The sequence below is a fragment of the Scyliorhinus torazame genome, chromosome 4 (assembly GCF_047496885.1).
Source record: "Scyliorhinus torazame isolate Kashiwa2021f chromosome 4, sScyTor2.1, whole genome shotgun sequence".
Lineage (NCBI taxonomy): Eukaryota > Metazoa > Chordata > Chondrichthyes > Carcharhiniformes > Scyliorhinidae > Scyliorhinus > Scyliorhinus torazame.
In genome coordinates, this window is record NC_092710.1 from 298,064,146 (window position 1) to 298,089,212 (window position 25,067).

At 50.0% G+C, this 25,067-nt stretch overlaps 1 protein-coding gene across 1 annotated transcript in view; it reads left to right on the top strand.

Annotated features, from left to right (window-relative positions):
- Nucleotides 1-25,067, top strand: part of LOC140411021 (uncharacterized) — a 399,297-nt gene that overhangs the window by 142,327 nt on the left and 231,903 nt on the right. Inside the window, exons 21-22 of the mRNA XM_072499979.1 lie at nt 4,721-4,876; nt 18,385-18,478. Of these exons, the coding sequence (XP_072356080.1) occupies nt 4,721-4,876; nt 18,385-18,478 (250 nt within the window). The remainder of the gene's footprint in view (nt 1-4,720; nt 4,877-18,384; nt 18,479-25,067) is intronic.

Sequence of the window (25,067 nt, forward strand, 5' to 3'; positions counted from 1 at the left end):
GGTGCAGAAATTTCTTCTCGCCTCAGTCCTAAAAGGTTTACCCCTTATCCTCAAACTGTGACCCCTAGTTCTGGACTCCCCCACCATCGGGAACATTTTTTCTGAATGTACCCTGTCTAATCCTGTAAGATTTTTATAGGTTTCTGTGCGAACCGCTCTCAATAAACTCCAATGAATAAAATCCTAACTGACTTAGTCTCTCCTCATAAGACAGTCCCGCCATCCCAGGAATCAGCCTGGTAAACCTTCGCTACACTCCCTTCATAGCAAGAACATCCTTCCTCAGATAAGGACACCAAAATTGCACACAATACTCCAGGTGTGGCCTCACCAATGCCCTGAACAACTGCAGTAAAACATCCCTATTCCTATACACAAATCCTCTCGCTATGAAGGCCAACATGTCATTTGCATTCTTTACTGCCTTCTGCCTACTTTCAGCGACTGATGCACAAAGACACATTATCTATGGAATTCCTTGCCCAGTGAAGCAGTTGAGGCTCCTTCATTAAATGTTTTTAAGATAAAGATAGATAGTTTTTTGAAGAATAAAGAGATTAAGGGTTATAGAACATAGAACATAGAACAATACAGCGCAGTACAGGCCCTTCGGCCCACGATGTTGCACCGAAACAAAAGCCATCTAACCTACACTATACCATTATCATCCATATGTTTATCCAATAAACTTTTAAATGCCCTCAATGTTGGTGAGTTCACTACTGTAGCAGGTAGGGCATTCCACGGCCTCACTACTCTTTGCGTAAAGAACCTACCTCTGACCTCTGTCCTATATCTATTACCCCTCAGTTTAAGGCTATGTCCCCTCGTGCTAGCCATTTCCATCCTCGGGAGAAGGCTCTCACTGTCCACCCTATCTAACCCTCTGATCATTTTGTATGCCTCTATTAAGTCTCCTCTTAACCTTCTTTTCTCTAACGAAAACAGCCTCAAGTCCCTCAGCCTTTCCTCATAAGATTTTCCCTACATACCAGGCAACATCCTGGTAAATCTCCTCTGCACCCGTTCCAAAGCCTCCACGTCCTTCCTATAATGCGGTGACCAGAACTGTACGCAATACTCCAAATGCGGCCGTACCAGAGTTCTGTACAGCTGCAACATGACCTCCCGATTCCAGAACTCAATCCCTCTACCAATAAAGGCCAACACTCCATAGGCCTTCTTCACCACCCTATCAACCTGGGTGGCAACTTTCAGGGATCTATGCACATGGACACCTAGATCCCTCTGCTCATCCACACTTTCAAGAACTTTACCATTAGCCAAATATTCCACATTCCTGTTATTCCTTCCAAAGTGAATCACCTCACACTTCTCTACATTAAACTCCATTTGCCACCTCTCCGCCCAGCTCTGCAGCTTATCTATATCCCTCTGTAACCTGCAACATCCTTCCACACTATCAACAACACCACCGACTTTAGTATCGTCTGCAAATTTACTCACCCACCCTTCTGCGCCTTCCTCTAGGTCATTGATAAAAATGACAAACAGCAACGGCCCCAGAACAGATCCTTGTGGTACTCCACTTGTGACTGTACTCCATTCTGAACATTTCCCATCAACCACCACCCTCTGTCTTCTTTCAGCTAGCCAATTTCTGATCCACATCTCTAAATCACCCTCAATCCCCAGCCTCCGTATTTTCTGCAATAGCCTACCGTGGGGAACCTTATCAAACGCTTTGCTGAAATCCATATACACCACATCAACTGCTCTACCCTCGTCTACCTGTTCAGTCACCTTCTCAAAGAACTCGATAAGGTTTGTGAGGCATGACCTACCCTTCACAAAGCCATGCTGACTATCCCTGATCATATTATTCCTATCTAGATGATTATAAATCTTGTCTCTTATAATCCTCTCCAAGACTTTACCCACTACAGACGTGAGGCTCACCGGTCTATAGTTGCCGGGGTTGTCTCTGCTACCCTTTTTGAACAAAGGGACAACATTTGCTATCCTCCAGTCCTCTGGCACTATTCCTGTAGCCAATGATGACATAAAAATCAAAGCCAATGGTCCAGCAATCTCTTCCCTGGCCTCCCAGAGAATCCTAGGATAAATCCCATCAGGTCCCGGGGACTTATCTATTTTCAGCCTGTCCAGAATTGCCAACACCTCTTCCCTACGTACCTCAATGCCATCTAATCTATTTACCTGGAGCTCAGCATTCTCCTCCACAACATTATCATGGTGTTCGGGCGGGAAAGTAGAGCTGAGTCCACAAAAGATCAGCCATGATTTCATTGAATGGCGGAGCAGGCTCGAGGGGCCAGATGACCTACTCCTGCTCCTAGTTCTTATGTTCTTATCCACATTATACTGCATTTGCCATGCATATGCGCTCACTAACTCAGCTTGTCCAAATCCTGCTGAAGCTTCTCTGCATCCTCCTCACAGCTCACCCTCCCATCCAACTTTATACCATCTGCAAATTTGGAGATAATACATTTAGTTCCCTCGTCCAAATCATTAATATATAATGTGAACAGTTGGGGTCCTAGCACAGATCCCTGTGGCACCCACTGTCACTGCCTGCCTATCGGAGAAGGTCCCATTTATGAAGTCTCACGCAGTGGAAAGTGCAAATGGGTCCATATTACATAAAGCAGCACCCAGCTGGGTTGAGACGCCTGTCCAGGTGGATGGTACACAGACACAAACTGTTGAGGTTCACCCGGGTGAGAGACTGGAGGCGTTCTTGGAACTTTAGCCCAGCAAAGTATCAACAATACAGGAAAAATCAGTGAGAAAATTATACTCAGCTGTTTTGGTTTACTGCTAGTTTCATATTTTTGGACATTACTTTAAACATCTGCCTGTGTCTAATCTGCACATCAATTATTCTGCTATCATAAAAGCAAAATACAGCAGATGAGATCTCATGAAGCGTCACGTTCTGGATCTAGTTTTTCCTACAAATGGAACCTTAGTTAGGCCACACTTGGAGTATAGTGTTCAATTCTGGTCGCCACACTACCAGAAGGATGTGGAGGCTTTAGAGAGGGTGCAGAAGAGATTTACCAGAATGTTGCCTGGTATGGAGGGCATAAGCTATGAGGAGCGATTGAATAAACTCGGTTTGTTCTCACTGGAACGAAGGAGGTTGAGGGGCGACCTGATAGAGGTATACAAAATTATGAGGGGCATAGACAGAGTGGATAGTCAGAGGCTTTTCCCCAGGGTAGAGGGGTCAATTACTAGGGGGCATAGGTTTAAGGTGAGAGGGGCAAAGTTTAGAGTAGATGTACGAGGCAAGTTTTTTACGCAGAGGGTAGTGGGTGCCTGGAACTCACTACCGGAGGAGGTAGTGGAGGCAGGGACGATAGGGACATTTAAGGGGCATCTTGACAAATATATGAATAGGATGGGAATAGAAGGATACGGACCCAGGAAGTGTAGAAGATTGTAGTTTAGTCGGGCAGTATGGTCGGCACGGGCTTGGAGGGCCGAAGGGCCTGTTCCTGTGCTGTACATTTCTTTGTTCTTTGTTTGTTCTTTGAAACATCCTCTCCATGTCCACTCTATCCAGGCCTCGCAGAATCCTGTAAGTTTCAATACTATCCCTCCTCGTCCTTCTAAACTCCAACGAATTGGATGCTTGCCTTTATTAGCCGAGGAATAGACTATAAGAGAGGAAGGTTATGAGCTGTATAAAATACTCTTTGGGCCACAGCAGGAGTATTGTGTGCAGTTGTGGTTGCCTTACATGGGAAGGATGTAATTGCACTGGAAAGGGTGCAGAGGATGTGCCTGGGCTGGAGCGTTTCAGCTATGAAGAGAGGCTGGTTAAGCTGGGATTGCTGTCCTTAGAGCAAAGAAGGCTGAGGGGGGACCTGATTGAGGTGTACAAAATTATGAAGGACATAGGTGAGGTAGATAGGAATAATCTTTTCCCCTTAGTTGAGGGGTCAATAACCAGGGGGCTTAGATTTAAGGTAATGGGCAGGAGATTTATAGGGAACTTGTGGTGGGAGTTTTCAAAATCAGGAGGGCGGGGGAGTAATCAAAACCAGGACAGGGTTCATAGTCTGAAGTTGTTGAGCTCAATGTTAAGTCCGGAAGGCTGTAAAGTACCTCATCAGGCGGTTAAGTGCTGCTCCTCCAGTTTGAGTTGGGTTTCACTGGATCATTGCAGCAGGCTGAGGATAGAAATGTGGGAATGAGAGCACGACGTTGCATTGAAATGGCAATGACAGGAAGGTCAGGGTATTGCTTGTGGACTGAGTGAAGGTGCTGTGCAAAGGGATCACACAATCTGTGTTTAGTCTCCCCAATGTAGAGGAGCCCGCATTAGGAGCAGCAAATACAGTAAGCTAAATTGAAAATTGTGCGAGTAAAATGCTGCTTAACCTGAAAGGAGTTTTTGGGGCCTTGGACAGTGAGGAGGGAGGAGGCAAACAAGCAGGTGTTACACCCCTTGCGGTTACGTTGGAAGGTGCCTTGGGAAGGGGATGGAGTCCTTACAGGAAGCAGAGTGTGTGTGGAGGTGTAATCAAGGTAGCTTTGGGAGTTAGTGGGCTTGTAATGAATATTAGTGGACAGATTCCACTACCACAGTTCAAATATGGGAATGTTATGACTTGATTTTTAAAACTTGTCATCTGGGTTTGTTGCAACTTCCCTTCTGTCTCTCTTTGCTCTTGAAAGTTTATTAGAACATGTTACCTTTTATACATTGCTGTTTTATTCACAGATTATACAAGTCTGTGGCAGTGCAAATGGGTTTTGATGAATTCCATCTCTACCTGCGGCCTTTACAGTTTGAATTTGCAGCCTTCAAGGAGAAAGCTGATCAGCCCCCACCGGTATTCATCACCACTCTGCTGGAAGACAACAGCCATGTTGACAGGTATCACAGTCATAGTGCTTACTATCCAACAGACAGAGGATCCCTGTTAACTTCTCTGTCTCATTTGTATCTGTCGTAAAGGTACTTGCATTTTATGTTTTCTTGTCATAGAGTCAGAGTTTTACAGCACAGAAGGAGTCCCTTTGGCCCAGCTTGTCTTTGCCAGCCATTAAGCACCTATCTATTCCAATCCCATTCTCCAGCACTTGGTCTGTAACCATGTATGCGATGGCGTTTCAAGTGCTCATCTCGATGCTTCTTAAATGTTGTGAGGGTTCCCGCCTCCACCTCCCTTTCAGTCAGTGAGATCCAGATTCCCACCACCCTCTGGGTGAAAAGATTTTCCTCAAATCTCCTCTAACTCCCCTGCTCCTTAGCTTTAATCTATGCCCCCTGGTTATTGACCCCTCAACTAAGGCAAAATGTGTCTTCCTATCTACCCTATCTATGTCTTTCATAACTGTGTCTACATCAGTCAGGTAAACCCCCCCCCCCCCCCCCCCCCGCCCACCAGTTTTCTCTGCTCTAATGAGAACAACACAGTATGGTAGTGGCATGGTAGCACAGTGGTTAGCACTGTTGCGTCACAGCGCCATGGACCCGGGTTCAATTCCCGGCTTGGGTCACTGTCTGTGCGGAGTCTGCACGTTTCCCCCGTGTCTGCGTGGGTTTCCTCCGGGTGCTCCGGTTTCTTTCCTTCTTTCCACAAGTCCCGAAAGACGAGCTGTTAGGTAATTTGGACATTCTGAATTCTCCCTCAGTGTACCCGAACAGGCGCCGGAATGTGGTGGCTAGGGGCTTTTCACAGTAACTTCATGGCAGTGTTAATGTAAGCCTACTTGTGACAATAAAGATTATTACTATAGCTGAAATGCTCCAGCCCAGAAGTCACCCTGGTGAATCTCCTCTGTACCTTTCTAGTTTAATCACACCCTTCCTATAGTGTGGAGACCAGAGCTGCCTCATTACTCCTGCTGTGCCCTAACAAGTGTTCTCTGGACTTTCTGGTCCCACAGGAAAATGTTGGCCCTGTTTTTTTTTTTCTGGGCGGGATCTACCGGCCGCACCTTGCCGGAATCGGAGTGTGATGTGGCCGGTGAATGCCGGGAGAGACACTCCCCAGGTCTCCTGGCAGCCGGTACGGTACGCCTCGCAAGATCTACGCAGGTCTCGTGAGGTGCTGTGATCAGGATCCCGCCCACAATGGGCAGGACCAAGCCTCGCATGCCTAAGTAAATTTAAAACCCACTTGGGTTTGCTGACGCTGGTTTGAATTGGCTCCCGGCATCTACTGGCCTCCCCAGGGAGACCCCAGCTGCGTGCCGTTCAGTACTAATCCACACAAATGTGGACCAGGCAGAATGGCATGCAGGGGTCTCCCAGGTCATTGGAGGCCCCTGGGCAGTCAGGGATGTGGTAAGGTGCCCCACTAGCCCTCTCCCGGAACACGGGCACTGCCAGAGTGGCACTACCACACTGGTACTGCCAGGTTCCCGGGTGCCACTGTCAAGTTGGCCGGACAACTTCCAGGATTCCCAGGTGCCAGGGTGGCATGGCCCAGGGTCAAAGCCTGAAGGAGGGGCCATGCCCATGAAAGGAGGGGTCGAGGGGGCTGGTATGAAGGGTGGGGTGGGGTGCAGGGCAGGTATGAAAGGGCCTCTGGAAGGTTGAGGGGGGTGAAGGCTGGGGGTCCTGGAAGGGGGGGGGGGAGGGGGTGAAAGGGGCGTGGATGTCCTGAAAAGGGGGTCCTCAGCAACCACATAGCAAAGTTTCATCACTTGGGAAGTTCTGGGGTAGTGCCCATCTTTGTGGGGGGTGACATTGCCCATGGGTGGGGTGTGGTGACCCTCAAGCCCACTTAGAGACCAGGGCACCCTTTCAAAATGGTGGCCTGATCTCTGAGGGGCTGGTTCCCCCCACTCCCCCGGAATATTGAGCTGCCAGTCCTGCCCCTCCCTCAATCATGTCGCTGTGATATCATACCACCTTGTATTAATCAACACCCTCAATTCTTCAGCCTCAGCAGTAAGGCTCCTTGCATTAATATAGATGGCATCCGGCCTTGCTATCATATTCCCCTGTGCCTCGACATATCTCTCTTTGCTCTGTCTTCCACACTGACTTGGTTTTTTCTTCTATATTTAGCTGTGCATCACCTCTCACTGTGATTCCGGACAGTGACCCATACCACTGCCAAATTAATTAAAACCCCTCGCAAACCACCCACGAATAGCACTCGCAAACCACCCACAAAGATGCTGGTCCCATTCCAATTTAGGTGCAACCTGTCTGATTTGTACACGTCCCACCCTCTCCAGAAACTGATCCAGTGACCCAGGAAACTAAAGCCCCCCCTCCTGCAGCACCTCTTCAGACACACATTCATCTGCTCTATCCTCCTATTCCTATACTCACTGGCACGTGCCATTGGAAGTAATCCAGAGATTTGAGGTCCTGCTTTTCAATCAGCTGTTTAGCTCCCTAAATTCTTTCTGCAGGACCTCATCCCTCTTTCTACCTATGTTATTGGTGCCAATGTGAACCAAGACCCCTGATTGGTCACCCTCCCACTTCAGATTGCCCTACAATTGTTCAGTGACATTCTTGACCAGGGAGGCAATGCACCATCCTGTAGTCACGTCTGCAGCCACAGAAACATCTGTCTACAGCCCTCACCATTGGGTCTCCAACCACTACTGCTCTTCCACTCTCACCCCACCCCCCTTGTGCAGCTGAGCTACCCACAGTGCCGTGAACCTGGCTCCGGCTGCACTCCCCAGAGGAACCGTCACTCTCATAGAACATAGAACATTACAGCGCAGTACAGGCCCTTCGGCCCTCGATGTTGGCCGACCTGTGAAACCAATCTAAAGCCCATCTACACTATTCCCTTATCATCCATATGTCTATCCAATGACCATATGAATGCCCTTGGTGTTGGCGAGTCCACTACTGTTGCAGGCAGGGCATTCCACGCCCTTACTACTCTCTGAGTAAAGAACCTACCTCTGACATCTGTCCTATATCTATCACCCCTCAATTTAAAGCTATGTCCCCTCGTGCTAGACATCACCATCCGAGGAAAAAGGCTCTCACTGTCCACCCTATCCAATCCTCGGATCATCTTGTATGCCTCAATTAAGTCACCTCTTAACCTTCTTCTCTCCAACGAAAACAGCCTCAAGTCCCTCAGCCTTTCCTCATAAGATCTTCCCTCCATACCAGGCCACATTCTGGTAAATCTCCTCTGCACCCTTTCCAATGCTTCCACATCCTTCCTATAATGCGGCGACCAGAATTGCACGTAATACTCCAAATGCGGCTGCACCAGAATTTTGTACAGCTTCATCATGACCTCATGGCTCCGAAACTCAATCCCTCTACCAATAAAAGCTAACACACCATACGCATTCTTAACAACTCTCAACCTGGGTGGCAACTTTCAGGGATCTATATACATGGACACCGAGATCTCTCTGCTCATCCACACTGCCAAGAATCTTACCATTAGCCCAGTACTCTGTCTTCCTGTTATTCCTTCCAAAATGAATCACCTCACACTTTTCTGCATTAAACTCCATTTGCCCCCTCTCAGCCCAGCGCTGCAGCTTATCTATGTCCCTCTGTAACTTGTAAAATCCTTCTGCACTGTCCACAACTCCGCCGACTTTAGTGTCATCTGCAAATTTACTCACCCATCCTTCTACGCCCTCCTCCAGGTCATTTATAAAAATGACAAACAGCAGTTGCCCCAAAACAGATCCTTGTGGTACACCACTAGTAACTGGACTCCAGTCTGAACATTTCCCATCAACCACCACCCTTTGTCTTCTTCCAGCTAGCCAATTTCTGATCCAAACTGCTAAATCACCCTGAATCCCATGCCTCCGTATTTTTTGCAGTAGCATACCGTGGGGAATCTTATCAAATGCTTTACTGAAATCCATACACACCATATCAACTGCTTTACCCTCGTCCACCTGTTTGGTCACCTTCTCAAAGAACTCAATAAGGTTTGTGAGGCACGACCTACCCTTCACAAAACCGTGTTGACTATCTCTAATCAAATTATTCCTTTCCAGATGATTATACACCCTATCTCTTATAAACCTTTCCAAGATTTTTCCCACAACAGAAGTAAGGCTCACTGGTCTATAGTTACCGGGGTTGTCTCTACTTCCCTTCTTGAACAAGGGGACAACATTTGCTATCCTCCAGTCTTCTGGCACTATTCCTCTCACCGTTTTCCAACACACAAAAACGGTTCTTGAGTGAGATGCACTCTGGGGTTTTCCTGACGACCTGCCTGCCCCCATTCTTCTCACTAATGGTCACCCATTCCCTCCCTGACTTCACCTCCTTAAGCTGTCTAAAAACGTGGCATCCAGGAACCTCTCAGCTTCGCGGATGCACCACTGAGCCTCCAGCCGACTCTCAAGCTATTATTATTAAATTAACTAAAGGGGACCCCCCAGAGACCTAATAATAATCTTTATTGTCACAAGTAGGCTTACATTAACACTGCAATGACGTTACTGTGTAAAGCCCCGAGTCACCACATTCCGGCGCCTGTTCGGGTACACAGAGGGAGAATTCAGAATGTCCAATTCAACTAACAGCACGTCTTTCGGGACTTGTGGGAGGAAACTGGAGCACCCGGAGGAAACCCACACGGGGAGAACGTGCGGACTCCACACAGACAGTGACCCAAGCCGGGAATCGAACCTGGGGCCCTGGCGCTGTGAAGCAACAGTGCTAACCACTGTGCTACCGTGCTGCCCAACTAAAGGGACCTCCAAACTAAAGGGAACCCCCCCCTCACAGATACCCTTCCCTCCAGATAAGAGACCCCAATCTGGAATCTAGAGAGCAGTCAAGACAGGAGCAGTGAAAAAAGTTACAGTTATTTTTAAAAAAAAATAATTTTTATTAAAGGTTTTCATAAAATATCAATAACAAAATGAGGAAAAAAAAGAACCCAACAGGGTTAAGTACAAAACACAATCTAGGAAAGCAACCCCCCATAACCCCCCCCCCCTCACCCCCCTGTACATAAATAATAAATTAACATTAACACCCCGACTTAACACAACAGGTATATACACCCCCTCCGACCCTTCAGTGTAAATAACAAAAACAGTAATAAAGTAACCCCCCCCCCCCCAACCCCCCCGAGCTGCTGCTGCCATTAACCAATGTCTATCATTCTGCCAGAAAGCCCAACGGTTGCCACCGCCTAAAGAACCCTTGTATCGACCCTCTCAAGGCGAATTTCACCCTCTCCAATTTAATGAACCCTGCCATATCGCTGATCCAGGATTCCACGCTTGGGGGCCTCGCATCCTTCCGCTGAAGGAGAATCCTTCGCCGGGCTACCAGGGACGCAAAGGCCAGAACACCGGCCTCTTTAGCGTCCTGCACTCCCGGCTCCTCTGCCACCCCAAATATTGCGAGCCCCGGCCCGGTTTGACCCTGGATCCTACCACGCTCGACGCTACGCCCTTCCAAAGTTCCTCCAGCACTGGGCATGCCCAGAACATATGGGTGTGATTTGCTGGGCTCCCTGAGCACCTAACACACCTGTCCTCACCCCCAAAATACCGGCTCAACAAAGAACAAAGAACAAAGAAATGTACAGCACAGGAACAGGCCCTTCGGCCCTCCAAGCCCGTGCCGACCATGCTGCCCGACTAAACTACAATCTTCTACACTTCCTGGGTCCGTATCCCTCTATTCCCATCCTATTCATGTATTTGTCAAGATGCCCCTTAAATGTCACTATCGTCCCTGCTTCCACCACCTCCTCCGGTAGTGAGTTCCAGGCGCCCACTACCCTCTGCGTAAAAAACTTGCCTCGTACATCTACTCTAAACCTTGCCCCTCTCACCTTAAACCTATGCCCCCTAGTAATTGACCCCTCTACCCTGGGGAAAAGCCTCTGACTATCCACTCTGTCTATGCCCCTCATAATTTTGTAGACCTCGATCAGGTCTCCCCTCAACCTCCTTCGTTCCAGTGAGAACAAACCGAGTTTATTCAACCACTCCTCATAGCTAATGCCCTCCATACCAGGCAACATTCTGGTAAATCTCTTCTGCACCCTCTCTAAAGCCTCCACATCCTTCTGGTAGTGTGGCGACCAGAATTGAACACTATACTCCGAGTGTGGCCTAACTAAGATTCTATACAGCTGCAACATGACTTGCCAAGTCTTATACTCAATGCCCCGGCCAATGAAGGCAAGCATGCCGTATGCCTTCTTGACTACCTTCTCCACCTGTGTTGCCCCTTTCAATGACCTGTGGACCTGTACTCCTAGATCTCTTTGACTTTCAATACTCTTGAGGGTTCTACCATTCACTGTATATTCCCTACCTGCATTAGACCTTCCAAAGTGCATTACCTCACATTTGTCCGGATTAAACTCCATCTGCCATCTCTCCGCCCAAGTCTCCAAACAATCTAAATCCTGCTGTATCCTCTGACAGTCCTCATCGCTATCCGAAATTCCACCAACCTTTGTGTCGTCTGCAAACTTACTAATCAGACCAGTTACATTTTCCTCCAAATCATTTATATATACTACAAAGAGCAAAGGTCCCAGCACTGATCCCTGTGGAACGCCACTGATCACAGCCCTCCAATTAGAAAAGCATCCTTCCATTGCTACTCTCTGCCTTCTATGACCTAGCCAGTTCTGTATCCACCTTGCCAGCTCACCTCTGATCCCGTGTGACTTCACCTTTTGTACTAGTCTACCATGAGGGACCTTGTCAAAGGCCTTACTGAAGTCCATATAGACAACATCCACTGCCCTACCTGCATCAATCATCTTAGTGACCTCCTCGAAAAACTCTTATCAAGTTAGTGAGACACGACCTTCCCTTCACAAAACCGTGCTGCCTCTCACTAATACGTCCATTTGCTTCCAAATGGGAGTAGATCCTGTCTCGAAGAATTCTCTCCAGTAATTTCCCTACCACTGAAGTAAGGCTCACCGGCATGTAGTTCCCGGGATTATCCTTGCTACCCTTCTTAAACATCCTTGTCCCGGTCATGTGAGCCCTGTGCAGCGCCTTAAACTGTATGAGGCTGAGCCTCATGCACGATGAGGAAGAGTTCACCCTCCCCAGGGCATCTGCCCAGGTCCCTTCCTCAATTTCCTCTCCCAACTCCTCCTCCCACTTACCTTTTACTTCCACCATCGAGGCCTCCTCCTCCTGCATCACCTGGTAAGTTTCTGAGATCTTCCCCACTCCCACCCACCCCCCCGAGAGCACCCTGTCCTGTACTGTGTGTGGCAATAGCCGCGGGAATTCCACCACCTGCCGTCTGGCAAACGCCCTTACCTGTAAGTACCTGAAGATGTTCCCCGGGAGGAGCCCGTACTTCTCCTCCAGCTCACCCAGGCTCACGAACTTCCCGTCCATTAACAGGTCCCCCAACTTTCGCATCACTGCCCTGTGCCACGCCGAAAACCCTCCACCTGTTCTTCTTGGGGCAAACCGGTGGTTTCCCCGTAATGGGGTCCATGCCGAGGCCCCAACTTCCCCCCCTTTGCCGTCTCCTCGTGGCTAAGACCTTCGCCAGCACCTTGACATCTACATTTAGCAAGGAAATCGGTCTGTAAGACCCACATTGCAGGGGATCCCTGTCCCGCTTCAGGAACACGGAGATCAGTGCCCGGGACATCGTCGGGGGCAAAGCCCCCCCCCCCCCCCCCCTTGCCTCATTAAAGGTCCTAACTAACAGCGAGCCCAACAAGTCCATATATTCTTTATAGAATTCGACCGGGAAACCGTCCGGCCCCGGTGCCTTCCCCACCTGCATGCTTCCTATCCCTTTGATCAGCTCCTCCAGCCCAATCGGGGCCCCCAATCCCGCCACCAGTCCCTCTTCCACCTTTGGAAATCTCAATTGGTCCAGGAAGCGGCCCATCTCTCCCTCTTCCCGTGGGGGCTCGGATCGGTACAATTCCTCGTAAAAGTCCCTGAAGACCCCATTGATGCCAGCCCCACTCCGCACCACACTCCCTCCCCTGTTCTTAACTCCCCCGATCTCCCTAGCTGCGTCCCGCTTCCGAAGCTGATGCGCCAGCATCCGGCTTGCCTTTTCCCCATACTCGTAAATCGCCTCCTGGGCCTTCCTCCACTGCACCTCCGCCTTCCTGGTGGTCACCAGGTCGAATTTGGCCTGGAGGCTACGCCTCTTCCTCAACAATCCTTCCTCGGGCTCCTTCGCATACCTCCTGTCTACCCTCACCATCTCCCCCACCAGCCACTCCATCTCCCTCCGCTCCTTGTAGGCCCTAATGGAGATCAGCTCTAAACTCACCACTGCCTTCAGTGCCTCCCATACCATCCCCACTCGGACCTCCCCGTTGTCATTGGTATCCAGGTACCTCTCTATACTTCCTCGGACCCGCTCGCTCACCTCCTCGTCCGCCAACAGTCCCACTTCCAAGCGCCACAGCGGGCGCTGGTCCCTCTCCTCCCCCATCTCCAAGTCCACCCAATGCGGGGCGTGGTCCGAAATGGCTATTGCCGAATACTCAGGCTCCTCTACTCTCGCTATCAGCACCCTACTCAAAATGAAAAAGTCGATTTGGGAATAAGCCTTATGGACATGTGAGAAGAATGAAAATTACCTAGCCCCCGGCCTTGCAAATCTCCAAGGGTCCACCCCTCCCATCTGGTCCATAAACCCCCTCAGCACTCTAGCCGCCGCCGGCTTCCTACCCGTCCTAGACCTGGAGCGATCCAGTGCCGGATCCAGCACCGTGTTAAAGTCTCCCCCCATTATCAGGCCCCCCACTTCCAAGTCTGTGATCCGACCCAACATACGCCGCATAAAACCCGCATCGTCCCAGTTAGGGGCATACACATTGACCAGTACCACCCTCTCTCCCTGCAACTTACCACTTACCATTATGTACCTACCGCCATTATCTGCCACAATGCTCGACGCCTCGAATGACACCTTCTTTCCCACCAAGATTGCCACCCCTCGATTTTTGGCATCCAGCCCCAAGTGAAACACCTGACCTACCCACCCTTTCCTCAGTCTTACCTGGTCTGCCACCTTCAGGTGTGTCTCCTGAAGCATAACCACATCCGCCTTGAGCCCCTTCAGGTGCGCGAACACGCGGGCCCGCTTAACTGGCCCATTCAGTCCCCTTACATTCCAGGTTATCAGCCGGATCAGGGGGCTACCCGCCCCCCCCCTCCCCCGCCGACTAGCCATGACCCCCTCCTCGGCCAGCCACGCACCCGCACCCCACACCTGGCCCGTTCCCCACAGCGGCATACCCCCGTCTCGACCCCCCCCCCCCCCCCACTCGCTCCAGCTCCTCCTTGACCATAGCAGCAGCAACTCGATTTCCCCCCCTCCCAGCTAGGACCCATCGTAGCTGATTTATTCCCCCCATTGCACTTCCGCAAGCCAGCTGACTCCTGCTGACCCCGGCCACTCCCGCCTCTCCTTCGACTCCTCCCATTGTGTGGCACACCCTCCTCTCCCGTTTCCCATCCATAGGCTCTCCCCCTCCCCCTTCCATTCTAAGCGTGGGAAACCACCCTCGCTTCTCCGCCCCGACCCCGCCCCCTTCAGTCTTCAGCGCGGGAAAAGGCCCGCGCTTTCCACCTACCAGGCCCCGCCACCTCTGACGCAGCTCCTTTTACAGGCACAGTCCCCTCACTCCCGACTCGGGCCTCCCCCTCCCCCACGGGGCCCCATCTCACCGCCGTCCACCCTCCCGTATTCCTTTTGCCTACCCCTCTCCAAGAGCCCCCCCGACTAACCCAATCAAAACAGTGCCCAACCCGCCCCAGCCACCCTAACCGACCCGAAAGAGAAAACACAGAGAAAAAGAAACCCAGAGCAATACAAAGGCCCCCCCTCGAAAAAAATAAATAAACATAACATATCAACCGCAGTCCCCAATCGCCCATCCTGACCCTCAATCTGTGTCCAGCTTCTCGGCCTGAACAAAGGCCCACGCCTTCTCCGGAGACTCAAAATAATGGCGCCGGTCCTTGTCGGTAACCCACAGTCGCGCCGGGTGCAGCATGCCAAACTTCACCCCCTTCCTGTGCAGCACCGCCTTCGCTCGATTGTACCCGGCCCTCCTCTTCGCCACCTCCGCACTCCAGTCTTGATATATCCGAACAGCCGCGTTCTCCCACCTGCTGCTCCTCTCCTTCTTGGCCCACCTGAGCATACACTCCCGATCGACGAACCGATGGAACCTCACCAGCACCGCCCGCGGAGGCTCGTTAGCCTTGGGTCTCCTCGCCAGCACTCTATGGGCCCCTTCCAGCTCCAGGGGCCCCTGTAAGGACCCCGCTCCCATCAGCGAGTTCAACATGGTGACCACATAGGCCCCCACATACAGCCCCTCCGGGAGGCCCAGAATCCGCAGATTCTTCCGCCTCGACCGATTCTCCATCCCCTCGAACCGCTCCTGCCATTTCTTGTGGAGCGCCTTGTGTGCCTCCACCTTTACCGCCAGGCCTAAGATCTTGTCCTTATTGTCAGAGATCTTTCGTCGAGCTTCGGGAATCGCCGCCCCTTGGGCCGTCTGTGGCTCCAGCAGCTTATCAATAGAAGCCTTCATCGGCTCTAGCATGTCCGTTTTAATCTCTTTTAAGCAGCGCTGGATACCCTCCTGCTGCTCCTCCGCCCACTGCATCCACGCTGCCTAGTCTCCGCCCGCCGCCATTTTGTCCTTCTTCCCTCGCACCTTCTTCGGGTCCACCACCACCTTTTTTGTCGCCCCACTCCTAGTTGAAACCATATACTGATGGGGAGGTGTTGTAGACTCCTTCCCACACCGGGAAGCATCGAAAAGGTGCCGTTGGGGGCCCTGAAAAGAGCCCAAAAGTCTGTTTTTGCGGGAGCCGCCGAATGTGCGACTTAGCTCCACATAACCTCAACCGGAAGACCAAAAAGTTACAGTTATAACACTCACCTGGAAGCAACACATGTCCAATCCTGGAAAGATAACAGCTGTGACGTGTGTTTAAACCCCTCAGGTCCTTTAGCTTCAAGCCATTCATTCATTTCTCGTGAAGGGCTGTGATTGACAGCTTCCACAAAATAGGTGTGCGCCTTGCTTCATTCATGGAGAGGCGGGAGTGGCCGGGGTCAGCAGGAGTCAGCTGTAACCACAATATTTACAAACATCAACCACATCAAAAGGAGTTAAGTGCATTCCAATCATACCCCTTCACACTAGAGTGATTTTGAAGTGCTGAGCTGGAAATTGACAGCACTTAACTCTCTTTGATGTGGTTGATGTTTGTAAAGCAGTAGCAGTTCTCCTCTGGCGGGAGAACATAGGGCTGGATTCACTGTTTTTGAGGCTAAGTGCTGATGCTGGCGTGGGAACTGTGGCATTTATGATGCCAAAATCAGCACGGAAAACTCACCAATCCTGTGATCGGTGAGGGTCTAGCAATCACGCCAGGTAAAACTCCCGGCAGCCACGATATAAATGGCTGGAGAATCGCTGGGTCTGTGGCCGCAAATGCGCACGGCGAAGACCTGCAGCAGTCGCGCCTTAAAACATGGCGCCGGCCGTGTGCGGATCCAACCTGCCAAATACTGCTCCCCCCCCCCCCCCCCCCCTGGCCACACCCCACCTGTCTCCCAAGCCCTCGCGGAAGCTCTTCTGGCCAACTGTGGCGGCATTGGACACCGTCCGCAGCCGCCATGCCGGGTTCCCGACCGGTGACACCACATGACCCCCGCGCGGCCTGGAACTCAGTCTATTGGGGGCGGTGCATCGAGGGAGGTCCTTCAGGTGACACACCAACGCTGTTCCTGTGGCGCGCGACGTGACGACGCCATTCCGGAGGGTGCGGAGGATAGAAAACTGGCGTCAATGCGGCGGCACCCACAATTTGGGTGTCGGAAGGGATGCTCCGCCCAGTTGCCGACTACAGTATCAGCGTCGGACAACGGTGAATCCTGCCCATAGTCTCCCAAATGGAGAATCCCGGCCATTAGTTCAGGTGTTAACTTGGGGGAAATGAAAATTTCTTCAGCTTTTCTGGATAATGTATTTATTTTTATATATCAAAATGCCCCCAAAATGTGTAGAAGCCTACATTAAAATGAGTAAAATGATGCAAACCCTTTAACAGTTCAACTGTTTATGGACTTTCATTTGAAGCCATTCCAGTTCAATGCTTTAATAACAAAGCTCAGTGCCAGTTGAAGCCATAAATGAAAATTTACTCCAGGCCTCATCTTCTTGCTTCATACTAAATCAAACTCCAGGGTAATGTTTAGTGGCTCTAATGTGCCAGCCAAAAAATTATGCTTGGTTTAATGCTTTATTTTATTAATATGGCCAGCAATCATTTCTAGACATGTATGTTTAGGATTTCATGATTGAATAACTTGTCTTAAAAATAAATCATTGGGTAGATTGTAATTCTGAGCGATGGCAACAAAAACTGGAGGGAGTGGGTCGAAGTCCATGGAAAAGATGGAAGTGAAGTGAAAAGGATCAAAATTGGAAGGGGTAATTGGCCACCTGCTGCATAACCGCACAGTCGGCTCGGGCCAGTTTCCCACCACCTGCAAGAGTGAAATTCGAACACATTATTTTTCAACAGCTAATGTTCGTATCAGTTCTATTGTGATATGCCTCATAAGGCTCCCAGTTATTTGTTCCCCTCTCTCACCTTTTCCCATTCCTGTGGCAGGATTTTCCGCATGATGGAGTTCCCCGCCCTGCCGCCCGATGAGACAGTGCAGAACGCATCCCCTCTGATTCCCCACAACAGTCCCACAGTCTTGGAGCCACTCTCCAAGGGGCTTTCCTCCCTCGGGTGCGACTCCCACCACCGAGTGCTGCCGACGATTGCCCACGGCACCTCTGCCAGTAGTGGCCAGGACTGGGATTACAAGCAGCCTTAAGATCCTAAGTCCCAGGATCAGGTCATTCACAGCGAAGAGTGTCTTGATGGAAAGGCCAGGGTGAGATGGAGCACTCGTGGGATGCAAAACATGGTGGGAAGGTGCCTGAAGTTGAAAGGTGCCCATTGAGGGAGGTCCCCCACTTCCCACTCAAGGCGAGGGTAGGGTTTTTCTTTTAGCGTATCTTCACGCCCACCATATGGTTTACCCTTCGGGGAATAATGGGGAAGCGATGGAAGGATTCCGGAGGAGATTGTCAGCTTTTTGAACTCCGTTATGAGCATTTTTTCCGTGACCAGCAAGTCCTGGTGATGAATTCAAACCCAGAGCTTCCGGTCAAGCTATAAAGGCTTGACACCATTGCACCACAAGGCCTCCTTAGATCAGATAGACTTGGCATGTTCCCCCCTGCCTGCCTCAAAATTAAGGATGGATGGACATTGGCTCTTAAGTGGTCAATGAAATGTGAGTTCCTTATCTTTCTTATCAGAGTGTAATAGATAACTTTGTTAAAATCCATTTGCCCATAACATGTTTATTGTACCAATTTATTAATTTTCCTTAATTTTTTTTGTTTACAGATACGTTCCCTCGAGTTTACCATTAGCAATCAAGGAAGTTGATGAAAACCAGATAGGAAAGTTCAGTTTTCGTACCAAGGAGTCAGTTCTTCAGGTGAGACATTTGCTTATTGGGGAATGTCAGCTGAGTAAAGAGTAAGCGTCCATGTTTAACCAGTAGATTGGAAGAAATGGAGGTGACTAGGTCCAGCTCCTGGATTCATTTACTTGAAGTGACATGTTCCACCACAGTAGAAACAAAAATCAGACAATCACTCAGATCTTTAATCAAGCTATTACTCACTGGAGATTTCACCCAGCCTAAGCAGGAAATAACATTCATGATTCCTTCAAGATATTTGTATGTATTTCTCTGGATCAACACCATGTGGGACTGTTTAATAAAAACAATGGTTCTTAAATGGAATTTTCCAGTTATCCTCTGTTTGATTATTCCTCAACATCGCAATAAGGAATTAGGAATAAAATTCTATGATGGTAAAGAGGACACAGTGATGAAGAGTAACATGGTGGTAAAGAGGAACAGAGTGGCGAAGAGTAACACAGTAGTGAAGAGTAACACAATGATAAAATGAAAATGAAAATCGCTTTTTGTCACAAGTAGGCTTCAAATGAAGTTACTGTGAAAAGCCCCTAGTCGCCACATCCCGGCTCCTGTTCGGAGAGGCTGGTACGGAAATTGAACCGTGCTGCTGGCCTGCTTTGGTCTGCATTAAAAGCCAGCTCTTTAGCCCTATGCTAAACCAACCCCAGTGGTGAAGATTGGCACAGTGGTGAAGAGTAACTCAGTGATGAGGAGTAACACAGTGATGAGGAGTAACACAGTGATGAGGAGTAACACAGTGATGAGGAGTAACACAGTGATGAGGAGTAACACGGCGGTGAAGAGTAACACGGCGGTGAAGAGTAACACGGCGGTGAAGAGTAACACGGCGGTGAAGAGTAACACGGCGATGAAGAGTAACACGGCGGTGAAGAGTAACACGGCGGTGAAGAGTAACACGGCGGTGAAGAGTAACACGGCGGTGAAGAGTAACACGGCGGTGAAGAGTAACACGGCGGTGAAGAGTAACACGGCGGTGAAGAGTAACACGGCGGTGAAGAGTAACACGGCGGTGAAGAGTAACACGGCGGTGAAGAGTAACACGGCGATGAAGAGTAACACGGCGGTGAAGAGTAACACAGTGGTGAAGAGTAACACAGTGATGAAGAGTAACATGGTGGAACAGCATCAGCAGTCCTGACAGTCATCAATTCAGCTTCTTCAGTGTCAGTGGAGGAAGAAAGGAGTACTGAATCTAATACTTACAAGCTCTTCTAACACAAAATTGAAACTGAAATGGAGAGAAAACAGAAGCTTGTTATCTGATGCTAATTTCACAATAAATGAATGTTTGCTGGCAAGGCAACTAATTAGCAGTTGTTGGTGAATCTTGGGTGCAGCTTGAACCTTCCTCTGGATGGTACATCCACTCATGAAAGGACTCACTAGCATATTGGCACAGGTTTGCAGCCTAATTAATAGTAGTGTAGGTACCAAATGTACTTATGAAGAGAATAAAGATGCAAAAGTGCCATTTGCGACATCCCAAATGCTTCACAGTCAATGAAGTGCTCGCCTCAACACCCTACTTTTCCTCCAGTAGTACAATGGAACCCTTGACATTTACCTGAAAGGCTCTCTATTTCACTATGTTTCCTGGACATGTTTGTACTCATGCGCGTAATTCTCCCATCGGGAGTCTAAGTGCCGACAGCAGAGTGAAAACTGGAGTGTTTCACTCCGGCGTCGGAGCCCGCTCCCAGCCCCCTATTCTCCCGTCCCCTGGGGGCTAGGAGCGGCGTCGCGTCATTTACGCGTGCCGGGCCTTGGTGCCGCGTAAAAGCGGCGCTGCATAAATGACATCACCCGCGCATGTGCGGTTGCCGTCCTCCCCGAGGCCGACCCGCAAGAAGATGTCGGATGGATCTTGCGGGGCGGCGGAGGAAAGGAGGTCCTCCTTCAGAGAGGCCGGCCCGCCGATCGGGGGGCACCGATCGCGGGCCAGACCCCATTTGAGGCCCCTCCCCCCCCGGTGCAGGAACCCCCCTCTTTCCCCCCCCCCCTCCCACAGGCAGCCCCCCCCCCAGCATTCCCACACTGTTCCCGTTGGCAGCGACCAGGTGTGGATGGCGCCAGCGGGAACCCGTCATATTGGGCAGGCCGCTCGGCCCATCCGGGCCGGAGAATCGCCACTCACCTGTTGCAAACGGCGAGTGCCGATTCTCCCAGCGGCCAGCCGTGATTCTCGCTGCACCGGTTTGGGGGGGGTGGGAGAATCGCGTGCGGGCATCAGGACAGCGTGGCGGGACACGCGCGGCACCCCGGCGATTCTCCCACCCAACGTGGGGGGGGAGAATTCCGCCCCATGTCTCTGGAGTGAGACTTTACCAGACCACTTCCTGACTGAGAGAACTGAGATGAGGAGGAACTACTTCTCGCAGAGGGTGGTGAATTTGTGGAACTCGCTGCCCCATTGTGCGGTGGAGTCGGAATCATTAAATGGTTTCAAGAAGGAGATATATATATTCCTGATTAAAAAGCAAGTTAAAGGGATATGGGGAACAGGTGAGGGGGTGGATTTGAGACCAGGAAGAGATCAGCCATGATCTGATTGAATGGTGGAGCAGGCTCGAAGGGCTGAATTGCCAACTTCTGCTCCTAATTCCTATGTTCCTATGAGCTACCATTGAGTTGAGGTGACACCTAGATGGGCCTAACTCTTTTTCTCCAGAAATTTTGCATGTTACAACTCCACCCCCAGTAATGATTTCCAACGTCTTACTTTCAGCCATTGCGTATGCACACACGTGCGCACACATACCTGTGCTGTACATTTCTTTGTTCTTCTACCTTCAAGCCGTGCTATTCACTAAGATCGTGGCTGATCTTCTACCAACCAGATTTCCACCTTCCTGCACCATAATGTGATAGAACTTTTCATCAAAATGGGGAGTGAAGTAGTTGCTTCTGAGAGTAGGGTCCTGAATCTTAACAAAGGAAATTACGATAAAATGAAGCGTGAGTTGACTATGATCGATTGGGAAATGTGAATAGGCAATGGCAAACATTCAAAGGCACTCCATTAGTGCCCCTTTCTAGGGCCTGTCATCCTAGAGAGACACTCCCTTGATGATCGTTGTTGGGGACTAGATGCAGTCCTGGCAGTGACCACCATTCCAGGCGGCACTGCTGGACCTAGAGAGTTGTTAGAGGCTTATAAAGGTAGAAGGTCCAAATCAAGCAAATTAACCGACTGACAGCCATTACACAGCCGTGTAAGCCTCCGCAATGGCCGGCGCGAAGGTGAACCCCCCTGTGCATGCACGGGGATGACATCAGCAGCCGCTGATGCTCCCGCGCATGCGCGGACCCGCGCCGGCCAGCGGAGTCCCTTCGGCCCCGGCTGGCGCAGCGCCAAAGGCCTTCCACGCCAGCCGGCGGGGCGCAAACCGCTCCGGCGCCGTCCTAGCCCCTGAAGGTGTGGAAGATTCCGCACCTTTGGGTCGGCCCGACGCCGGAGTGGTTCCCGCCACTCCACTGCGCTGTTTCTGCCCGCCCCGCCAATTCCCGGAGAATCCTGCCCGTGATCTCTCGGGTACCTTGTACAGTTGCAGCAAGACTTCCCTGCTCTTACACTCCAACCCCCTTGAAATAAGGGCCAACATTCCATTAGCCTTCCTGATTACCTGCTGCACCTGTGCGCTAGCTTTCTGTGTTTCATGCACAAGTGTCCCCAAGGCCCTTTGTGTTGCAGCTTTCTGCAGTTTTTCTACACTAAAACAATACTGTCCTTTTGTTCTCCCTTCCAAAATGATCAACTTCACATTTTCCCACATTATACTCCATTTGCCAACTTTTTGCCCACTTACTTAACCTATCACTATCACCTTGCAAACTGTTGATATCCCACTCGCAACTTGCTTTTCCACCTATTTTTGTGTCGTCTGCAAATTTGGCTACAGTGCATTCGCTTCATTCCTCCAAGTCATTCATCTATATTGTAAACAGTTGCGGTCCCAGCACTGATCCCTGTAGAACCCCACTGGTTACAGGTCACCAATTTGAATAAGAACCCCTTATCCCCATTCACTGTTTCCTGCCCATTAACCAATTCTCTCTCAATGCCAATGTACTTCCTTCAACACCATGGGCTCTTATCTTACAACTTAACCTTTTGTTTGGTGCCTTGTTGAATACCTCATGGAAGCCCAAATATAACACATCTACTGTTTCCCCTCTATCCACTCTCGTTGCAACTTCCTCGGAAAACTCTAATGAATTAGTCAGACACGATTTCCCTTTCATGAAGATATGCTGATTCTGATAGATTAGATTATGATTTCCCAAATTTGCTGTTATTACTTCCTTGATAATTGATTCCAACATTTTTCCAACAATAGATGTTAGTTTAATCGGTCTATAGTTATCCGCTTTTTGCCTCACCCCTTTTTGAATAGCGGTTGGCGGTTTTCCAATCCTCCAGTACTTCTCCAGAATCCAAGGAGTTTTTGGAAAATTACAATCAATGCATCCACTATCACAATCAAAATACTGGACAATGTCAGCAGGTCTGACAGTATCTGTTGCTTTTATCCATGTTGCATCCACCATCTCTGTAGCTACTTCTATTAGGATCCTAAGATGCAAGCCATCAGGGCCTGGGGACTTACCTGCCTTTAGCCCCATTAATTTGTCTAATATTGCTTCTCCAGTGATGATGATGGTATTTAATTGCTCCCTGTATTCATTAGTATTAATGGGATGTTCAAAGTATCTTCCACCGTAAAGACTTGTGCAAAATATCTGCCATTTCCTTGTTCCCCATAACTATCTCCCCAGATTCATTTTCTAAGGGACCTATGTTCACATTGACCTCTCTCTTGCTTTTTATATATTTAAAGAAGTTCTTATTGTCAGTTTTTATTTTCCTCATTAGTTTGCCCGTGTAGTTTATTTTCTGCTCTTTGTCATCTTTTAAGTCCTCCTTTGTGGGATTCTGAATTTACCCCAATCTTTGGGGCTATCACTGACTCTTGCCTCTTTTTTTAAATATATATATTTTATTAAAGTTTTCAAACAGAATTTTTCCACTTTACAAATCAACATAAAAATAGCACAATAACTGATAAATAACATTATTTAAATAAAATAGTGAACTAACAAATTAACAAAAAATAATGCTCCCTCCCCCCCCTCCCCGGGCTGCTGCTGCTGACGATCTATTTTCCCTTAACGTTCCGCGAGATAGTCAAGGAACGGTTGCCACCGCCTGGAGAACCCCTGAGCCGATCCTCTCAGCGCAAATGTCATTCGTTCTAGTTTTATGAACCCTGCCATATCGTTTATCCAGGCCTCCACGCCGGGGGGTTTCGCTTCCTTCCACATGAGTAAGATCCTTCGCCGGGCTATCAGGGACGCAAAGGCCAGAATATCGGCCTCTTTCGCCTCCTGCACTCCCGGCTCTTCCACTACCCCAAATATAGCTAACCCCTAGCCTGGCTTGACCCGGACCTTCATCACCTTTGAGATCACCTTTGCCACTCCCCTCCAGTACTCTTCCAGTGCCGGACACAACCAGAACATGTGTGTGTGGTTCGCCGGGCTTCCCAAGCACCTCCTGCACCTGTCCTCCACTCCGAAGAACCTGCTCAGTCTTGCTCCCGTCATATGTGCTGTGTAGAACCTTAAATTGTATCAGGCTAAGCCTGGCACACGAGGACGAGGAATTTACCCTACTTAGGGCATCAGCCCACAGCCCCTCCTCAATCTCCTCCCCCAGCTCTTCTTCCCATTTTCCCTTCAGCTCCTCTGCCAGCGCCTCCCCCTCGTCTCCCATCTCCTGATATATTTCGGACACTTTGCCCTCCCCGACCCATATCCCGGAAATCAATCTATCTTGGATCCCCTGTGTCGGGAGCAGCGGAAATTCCCTCACCTGTTGCCTCGTAAACGCCCTCACTTGCATGTATCTAAAATTATTCCCCGGGGGCAGCTCATACTTTTCCTCCAGCGCTCCCAGGCTCGCGAATGTCCCGTCAATAAACAAATCTCTCAATCTCCTAATTCCTGCCCGTTGCCAGCTCTGGAACCCTCCGTCCATCCTTCCTGGGACAAACCTATGGTTGTTCCTGATCGGGGACCACACCGAGGCACCCATTACCCCCCTGTGTCGCCTCCACTGCCCTCAGATCCTTAAGGTTGCCACCACCACTGTGTTTGTGGTATACCTTTTTGGGGAGAGCGGCAGCGGCGCCGTCACCAGCACCTTTAGGCTGGTTCCCTTACATGACGCCATCTCCAGCCTCTTCCACGCCGCCCCCTCTCCCTCCCTCATCCACTTACAAACCATCGCCACATTGGCGGCCCAGTAGTAGTCGTCCAGGTTCGGCAACGCCAGTCCCCCTCTGTCCCTGCCACGCTGCAGGAACCCCCTCCTTACCCTCGGGGTCTTCCCTGCCCATACAAAACTCATAACGCTCCTGTCTATTTTCTTGAAAAAGGCCTTCGTGATCAGAATGGGGAGACATTGAAACACGAAAAGAAACCTTGGGAGAACCATCATTTTTAACGCCTGCACTCTGCCCGCCAGTGAGAGCGGCAGCATATCCCACCTCTTGAAATCCTCCTCCATCTGCTCCAC